At 36.9% G+C, this 8,959-nt stretch overlaps 1 protein-coding gene across 1 annotated transcript; it reads left to right on the top strand.

Annotated features, from left to right (window-relative positions):
- The first annotated feature begins 4,335 nt into the window (after positions 1 to 4,335).
- On the top strand, positions 4,336 to 7,359 carry spmip11 (sperm microtubule inner protein 11). Its single transcript, XM_084917612.1, has 4 exons — positions 4,336 to 4,497; positions 5,017 to 5,193; positions 5,277 to 5,400; positions 5,484 to 7,359. The coding sequence occupies exons 1-4, from the start codon at positions 4,407 to 4,409 to the stop codon at positions 5,530 to 5,532; spliced, it is 441 nt and encodes a 146-aa protein (XP_084773738.1). The 5' UTR covers positions 4,336 to 4,406; the 3' UTR covers positions 5,533 to 7,359.
- Positions 7,360 to 8,959: the final 1,600 nt, after the last annotated feature.

Raw genomic sequence — 8,959 nt, 5'->3', positions numbered from 1 at the left:
GTGTGTGTGTGTGTGTGTGTGTGTGTGTGTGTGTGTGTGTGCACAGGCAGGGATAAATCTAGACTGTGGCAAAATAGTTACTTTAGTGTGTCAGTAGATAGCAGTATTACATTTTCGGAGCAGAGATTTGTGGTGCAGAGAGTGGTACGGTGGTTGGTACTTGCAGCAAACGGGTGTGGGTTCAAGCTGGCTGTGACCTCTCTGTTTATGGGTTGAATAATGTCTGTAAAGGTTCTCAGTCATCCAGGTCAAGTCATCGTAGTCTAAGGAGCTTGGAAAGAAAAGCGTCTGGACTTCCTTAAGTTGCTTGAAGACAAGGAGTTTTGTCTTTGGGATGAACTAGTTTTTTGTGGCTGGGTCTGAAGTACACTGGGATGTGGTGCTTGGAGAAGAGTCTCCTGAGTTTTTCTGATAAACCTGCTACATAGGGGGTTACAATGTTGTTGCGTTTGTCTTTTTGATCCTCCCTAGTTGTTGTCTGATCTTCTTTTCAGTGCCTCTTTGCTGAATTGATGAAAGCCCAATTACTCCTAAACACAAACTTAACCATGTAGTATATGCTGTACTGTGTAGCGAGGAATGTTCAGACCTCTACATTAGAGAGACCAAACAGCCACTTCATAAACGCATGGCACAACATAGTAGAGCCACCTCGACGGGACAAGACTCGGCGGTCACTCTTTTGAGGACACCAATGTTCACATTTTGGACAGAGAAGACACATGGTTTGAAAGAGGAGTGAAAGAAGCCATCTATGTCCACTGTGAACAACCATCTTTGAACAGAGGTGGTGGCTTACGACACCAACTGTCTGCCATCTATAATCCAGTTTTGAGATCCCTTCCCAGACGCCTTAACCCCCACTCACATCCTGGGCCTTTTGACCTCAGGAAATCACCTAATAGGGTGGGGCAAGGTCTCACAGTGAGTTCACCCGAAACCTTATTGTGATTGCTGATTGTGACCTACACCCGTTTTCACACCTTCGCTCATGTGATTAGGTATTGTAAAGGTAAATGATTAGGATCATTTGTCCTTCTTGGGTCGACACTCCCATGGGGCTTAAATCTGGGACTCTTCACCATTTGACCTCAGAAGTGAAGAAGCTTCTTGGATGAGAGGTGAAACATCTTCAAGCAACTTAAAGAAGCCCAAACGCTTTTCTTTCCAAGGGTTGAATAATCTTACTCTATCTTGACTTCCACCAAAGAGATGCATCTTAGTTTAACTTGTTATTCTAAATTGGCCGGAGATCTGAATTATTGCTTGTTTCTCTGTGATGACCTGGTAACCCAGCCCAAGTGTAGCTTCTCTCTTTCTGAATAATAGATCTGATGGCACCTGGGAATTGGATATGTGCTTTAGAAAATGTTTGCATATGGAAAAGATCAATTAATGTCACAGTCTTTTTGTCCCCTCAGAAGCAAATACCTGCCAATATACATGTCCGGCAAACACACTTTACTACTAATATTCCTAATAATCTTCTAAGTACTTTCTTCATAGGTAAAGTGTGTGTTTTAAATGCAAGCAATGACAGTAAAATAAGGTTTGAAGAACCACTGATGTGCAGTGTGAATAGAATTACAACAGCTTCATCGTGCAGTACTGTGAATGCACTCACCATCTGTGCTGGCATCATCCTCCAGTAAGATCTCTGTGAGCAGGGCAGCAGGAGCTGTGTGTAAGACACTGTGGACCGTCCTGAGGAGAGCAGACCAGGCCTCATTATGAAACACTATGATCACACTGGTGGTCGGGAGGCCAGGACAACGCCAAAACGTCCGTTCCAAACAGCTGTCAGAGCCAAACTGAAAGTTAACCCGTACTAGATTTTTAACAAGGGGTACAGTACTGTGCAAAAGTCTCGAGTCACACACATGGAAATACAGTATGTAAGGGAAAAAGAGAGTTTGTATAATTCTAACTTGAAAGCCAATATTTGGTATGACCACCTTTATTCTTCAACACAGCCTGAACTCACTTAGGCAAGCTTTCTTGTCATTTCTTTTAAGTAGTCTTTAGAAATAGTTCTCTGGGCTTCTTAAAGGACGTTCAAAGCGCTTCTTTAAATGTTGGTTGCCTTTTGTTCCATTTTCTGTCAAGATAATAGATAACTGCTTCACTAATATTGAATAATATTGAAGCAGTCATGGATTCCACTCTGTTTTTCTATCCAGGTATACCTCTACTGTACCGATAATGTGTATGGGATCATTGTTATGCTGAAAAATGAAGCAATTTCCAATCAGATGCTTTAATGTGGTATTACATGGTGGATCAAAATCTGACGGCGCATTTCTGCGTTCATAATTCCATCAATTTTGACAAGATCCCCAACACCACTAGCTTGAATGGACCCCAAACCATTACAGAGACTAAACCATGTTTTGTAATGTTCATGACTGCAGACACTCACTGTTGTGTGAGTGTGTGTCTGCAGTCATGAAAAAATAACCAGTGTGGTTATTCACTTTAGAGCTCGTGTGTCTTTGCCCAGATCACAGTGGAGGGAGATACAATCAATGGCAAACTGGTTAAACTGGTTTTTCTTAGTCCATTTTACTTTCACTTTATGGTCTTTACCATTTGCGCCCAGTGCCCTGGGATCTTGGAGAGGCCTCTGAAGGTGAGGCTTGAGCTCCTCTTTAAGGTAAAGTCTAGGAGAACAGCTGAGACCTGAAGAATCTGGGAACACGCTATTATGCTCAAGGATGAGTCTCCCCACACTACCAAAGGGAGGTGTGGTGGTTGTGGAGGGGCTTTGTAAATGATGTAGTATGAAATGAACAGCAAACTCAAAAAGCAGGTGATTGCTAACTTTACTGATCGGGTGAATTGATGGCTGAAGAAACACATGATGAGCACAAGGAACTGCTGACATAAAACAGAGCAGAAAGAAATGAGAGAAAACAGTAAAAATCTTTACGAAAGCAATTATATAAAGTTTTACTTACTTACTAAGTCATAAAGAAAAGCATTTATTGCTGGCAAATGTGCTGAATGGTCTTTAAATAAAACCTACCAGCATGCTTTTTTTTTTTTTTTTGTTATAGTAAGTATATTATTAAACTCAATTTCCATGTATATACCAGATTTCATATGATATTTATTTTCATCTATGATTGGGTAAGAAGTGTTTACAAATAATATAAAATAAATATATGTGAAAATAATGATCTACAGAACAATTACTGCAGTTAACACAATGTTTATATTGTAAATTCTAATTAGCACTTACACATTACCCATATCCCTATATGGGTCTAAGTGTTAAACCCATCCATTATTGTTTTTTGAATGTGTAATTTGGCTGGTTGTATGAACCATTTAATCAATCAAAAAGAACAACAACTGCTCAAACCGGTTTATCGTTTGGAAGAGATGTTTTATTTATTCCACAGCTTTTACATGTTTTCTTCGCTGTCTCTTGTCTTAGCTTAATTGTCTTTAATTTTCTATTCTTTTAACTTGGATTTTACTGTTTTCACACTTTTCTTGTATCCTTTTTATCTTTTACTGCAAGAGTTATTTTTAATATTGTATATAAAATTAGATCACAAACACAGTTTAAATAACATTATACAGCAAATATTCTATTTTTGTATAACATGTATGCAGTGTATAACAATGCATTATTAGAAATATGCATTTCTAACCTTTACGATATCATAGGTGAAGTTGTTAGTCTAAAAGTGAGTTATAAAGACATTGAGTTGTAAATTGTTTTTCTACATAGCGTTTTACCCATTAATCAATGGCTTTTAAAATTTTGTTGATATATACAGCAAAACACCTCGTATTTTTAGTTTTATTTCATCTGGGAACTGGTTGTGCTTAAATGCCTTCAGGTGATCTGGACCAAATATTTACAGATCACTAACTACTTCTGACTTCCTGACATTGTTTTGTATGCCAGGCGGTTTAAATTATTTGTGTGAAATGTTAAATGTGTGACAGCCCACACAGATTTCTGTTATAGAGTTATTTATAAAGTGTAGAACAGTGAATTTTGAACCCTTAGAAACCCTTAGAAATTAAATTTACTGGTGCTTTTGAGATATATCAGTATTGATGCTTAAATTAAAAAGAAATTCTTCATAACGTTAGCGAAACACAGTTTTATAATCACTATCTGTTTTGCCTTTTCTAACTGAACCTTTTTTATGCCAATATGATTACAGATTTTTTCTTTGTAATGATGTGAATCCAACAGATATGCGACAGCCCTAACTCGCACCAGTCATCTTTGAAATCTAGCAAGTTATTCATCATTAAGTTGGTTCCGGGTAGGCGGGGCTTGTTGCCATGGTTATGTGTAAACGGAAAGTTCTGGTTTATTTACAGGGGGTTTTGTCTCTGGTGTGTCTCTACGGCAGGTTCGGGCAGACAAACTGTGCAACGTTATGACCTTTTTTGGTTTGACATACCTGGGGTATCAGAACCCGATAGGCGATAGAATGATACTGAATCCCCGGGGACCGTCTAATCCTAACGGTAAGGAGAGCTTTGCTTTCGCTTATGTGAACAATAGGTCTGAAAGCGGGGCTCGGTTGTCTTTTGGCCTAGAGTTACCTAAAGGTTTAGCTACGTGGAAAATTGGCTCATAATTTCAAAACTCTTCAAAAAGAATAAAAGATGGCAGTCTGTATTTGGAGTTGATGATGTAGACATTTGCAACTAATTTATTAATACCTAATTTATTTTCACAAACTTTTGACTTCTTATTTGGTCAGTAAAATAGAATTAAATTACACTCAGTAATTGCATCTCCCCTTTGCCTTCAGAACTGCCTTTATTCTTTGTGGCATAGATCCAACAAGGCGCTGGAAATATTCCTCAGAGATTTTGGTCCATATTGACATGATGGCGTCACACAGTTGCTGCACATTTCTGATGTGTATCTGTCAAATCCCCAAATTTGCTCTATTAGATTGATTGTAGCGGCAGGCAACTTAACAAGCTTTATTAGACCATTTTTGGTTGTAACAGCAGTGGTAACATATCTCATTACAGATGGCAACAGCAACATCAAAGCCAGGATGCCACCTTCTCTTCAAGAACAACCGAGACCCCTCAGATGCGTAGAGGACTGCCAACTTTCCAACCAGCCTCTTCCCCACAGCACTGACATACACAATGGGAGCCATGAGAGATGCAAAGCGATGATCAAGCGGCTTCAAACACCTAGATGTGAGTAAATATAACAGATGTGAATGTTGATGAGTAAACAGCTGCATCAAACAATGAGAGCCTTGGTTTCTTCTGTTCTCCAGCTCCAAACCAGCTCTACATGGTGCCTCTGACAGAGAGCCAGAGGTATGGCTGGATGGTGTCCAAGAACCCTGAGCCATGGATGCTAGTCAGACGGTTTCCCCGAAAGAACAGCGAAATGACCAAGTATGTAACATTTTCAAATCAAATAATTTTTTTGTTTTATTTTTTATAACATGTGAGTGAACTTGTTTTTATTACTTTCATAGGTTTGTTAAAGAAATGTTAAAGACGGACCCGAACTTCAGCCTGTTATGAAAACTTTTGCAGTAACACAAATTACCTCACACATAAAAACAGCAACAAACATGATGTGAAAACGTGAAATTAAACTGACAACATGCACACTTTTAGAGGGTTTTTTTTGCCTCATGCAATAGTGTTAAGCCTATTTTTGTAATGACTGTGCTCTCTTTTTTTACATTTAAGTAATTCTTTGAATGACATGTACAGTATTAAGCCTTTGTAGAAAGTTACTGCTCAGCCAGTTTTTGGAGGTGTAAAAATGTTGGAGGGTTGCTCATTAGGAGAAAAACAAAAGGGTATTTCAGTCTTAAAGTCCTTAAAGCAAGGAAAAACAGGATTTGCTTTACTCCATAGTAAGGTACAGGGCCATTGATGCATCACTAACAATAAGGGTCCTTACATCTCAGATCATTGAATTTTTAGAACATTTTCTGGGCAACTATCTCTGATTTCTGTCATAATTTTGTGTTTAAATCATCTGGACACAGCAACTTTTCCTTGAAGACTAGTCATTTCAGATGAGTTACTAGTTTTTTTTCAATACATTTAATATTTTTTTCTGTGTTTATTTTTACTTGTTGAATTTTAATGCCTCTTATTATTTTTTAAACTCAGTATGATTTATCTGACCCTTCCAGGCCAATGTGCATGCATATAAAGTGGGTGTGAAAAAGTACACATATATTTTACAAAGTTATTGTCTCAGTTTTAATTTGATTACAGTTTGGAAACTATTTGGATATTTTTTCTGTTCAGATCTGCTGATATTGTTGTTTCTGTGGTATAACTTGTGTCATATTTGCTAAATCCAGCACGAAAGTTGAATGAAAAGAGCATTTCCATAATTTTTATCACTAAAAAAAATCATTTTTAGAAAATGTTTTGCATGTTTTAGTTTGCATTATTGTGAAATACAACTATATACAATTTACAGATTGTCACTAGTCATTTTTTGCATTGTTAATTTCTTTTTTGTGCGCTCAAATATGGAACTTTACAAGACTACTTGCATATTTGTTCCACATTGCATGGCAAATGCATTTTCTGATATTTTTTTTTATGTATCTGTCCCATATTATAGGTCATGATTTATTTTTATGGTAAGAAAGACCAGCGAAAATTTCAGGCTTTTGGTTTTTGAGGTAATCATGTTCAAACATTGCCTCAGATTTCAAAGTGTGGGAAAAACATGGTGGAAGTGGGCTGACGGACCATCTAAAAATATATATTTATCTTGAAAAGTATTTGATATATAAAGCTAAAATTTTGCAGCAGTTGTTTTATAAATTTAGAATCACAAAATCTTAAGGCAAAACAGAGGTCTAGCAGAAGGCACACAATTATTTGAGATGTAATGAACGAACACAATTCTCTTTATTATTTTTTTCACAATCATGACTAAAGTCAACGTTCTGCATTTGACTTATTTAGCTAGAAATAGACAACAGTAGCTGTACAGATTACAAGTTGTACCATTTTTCTACTGTTTAATGCAAGCTGGCCTACTCTGACATTGTGACATGATCAGAAATCTGACTTAAATGGGCATTGCAATTAAAAATTCCTCTCGGGAACTCAGAAATTCCAGCTTCAAATGGAACTCGCCATTATAGTCACCATTAGAGTCGCTTTGGCGATTCTTGTATTACCTCCTTACACAGAGGATACACTGGAGCATCCTTTTTGAAAGGAAAAGAGATAATGCCAGCTAACAGTTCATTTTTCATTCCATGCCATGACGTGCTGATATGTTTTAAGACTTCCAAAACAACTTACATTAAACTCACGCCTGATATTCTTGTGATGTCATTGCCTAGTATGAAAAAAGTTGCATAATTAAAGAAAATGAGCTCTTTTAAAATGATTAATGTGAATTGAAGTTTTACCATAATTCATGTGTTAGTTGTGTTCATTGCTGTATTGCATTATTTAATATTTCCATTTATTAAGTCATACAAAGCCTTTAAAAAGGCATCTAATTTCACCTTTTTAGCCAGTTTTTTTTTTTTCTTTAAAGTACCAACCTTGGCAACAAATTAAGATTTTTTTTCACCAGTGGTTCTCATTTATATGGCATTAAAACAGCCCCATAAGAAGACAGAGAGAAAAGATTTAAGATGTGGATTTTGGGTTTCACCACAGCAAAACCATGTCAGCAACATCCCCTTTGTTAAGGAGCCATGTGTAAGTGCAGTGATTCCTAAAATAATCAAATAATAACTATTACAATTACTTTTAGAGTTGAGATGCTCATGGTAATTAAGGTTGGTTACTTACAGTTAAAAAAAATATAATTACGTTTGAAAGTACATATTTCAATTTAAGTCATAAAACAAAAGCAGTGTGTAAGCAGTGTTTGTAGACTCAGAAAGTAAGTCTACAAAGGTTTCAGCTCTGTTACACCAGGTGAGGGATTCTGTCACTTCTGTGCTGGAATCTGGGAATATAAACATATGTTTGAGCGAATTTAATCTCTTATATATTCATCTCATAAAGTATGCATGACCGCAAGTTCACAAGTTGCAGTAACTGATCCTGAAACCCAGTCCTTGAAGACTTCCTGTTTGGCACTGGAAATCAAAACTGCCAACTAGTATGTGATGACTGAGGCTTCCTATTTGTCTGAAATACATTTGCCTCCTCCAGTGCTGAAGCAGTGAAATCAGTACAGTATGGGCTGACACTGGGATCCTTCAGCTGAATGATAACGGTTTGTTCCCTGAAATCTAATCGTGTCACAATTTACTTCTTTGAGAAACACAAAACATAAAAAGATTTTCCTTCCCGTTTATACTCAGGTCAGCTAGTTTCTGTGTTTGTGCTGTGAATGGTTTCTCCTGTCTCTTCATGCTCATTTGTTGGCTGTTATACATGCTGGTGCTATTATGACTGCCTCAAAGGCCACAACAAAGAATGGAGTCACACCACCCACTGAATAGGGATTACCAAAGGTTTATTAAACTTAGTAATAATCATGGTTCATGTAAGGCTGTATCAGTGGTGCAAAGCCATGAATGGATGGCAGTTGTATGTTTAGAAATAAACATACAACATTTAGAAATAATTTACCCCTACACATCAGACAGGCTCCCACTGTCAATCTTTTTAAATCTTATCTTAAAACGCATTTTTATTTACTGGCTTTTAATACAGCATGAGAGTTATTTGTTAATTCATATTTGGTGTTTGCTTTTAATACTCTAAGTTGTTTTATTAGGTATGTTGTATTCTTGTACAGTTATTTTATTATGTATGTTGTATTCTTGTACAGCACTTTGGTCAACGCTCCTGTTGTAATTAAATGTGCTATATAAATAATTCAACTATTAGAAACTGAATTAAGGTAATAGGTCAAACAAAACAAACAGGGTTGCCATTGCATGGAGGCGGTGCAAACACTGTTAGCAAAGGAGTAGTTGGAGTGAAGACAGGGTGAGGT

This window comes from Perissodus microlepis, chromosome 20 (genome assembly GCF_051167445.1).
Source record: "Perissodus microlepis isolate ML-2025 ecotype Zambia chromosome 20, ASM5116744v1, whole genome shotgun sequence".
Taxonomy (NCBI): domain Eukaryota; kingdom Metazoa; phylum Chordata; class Actinopteri; order Cichliformes; family Cichlidae; genus Perissodus; species Perissodus microlepis.
Note: the sequence above shows the minus strand (reverse complement) of the source record. Positions and strands in the feature narration are given on the sequence as shown.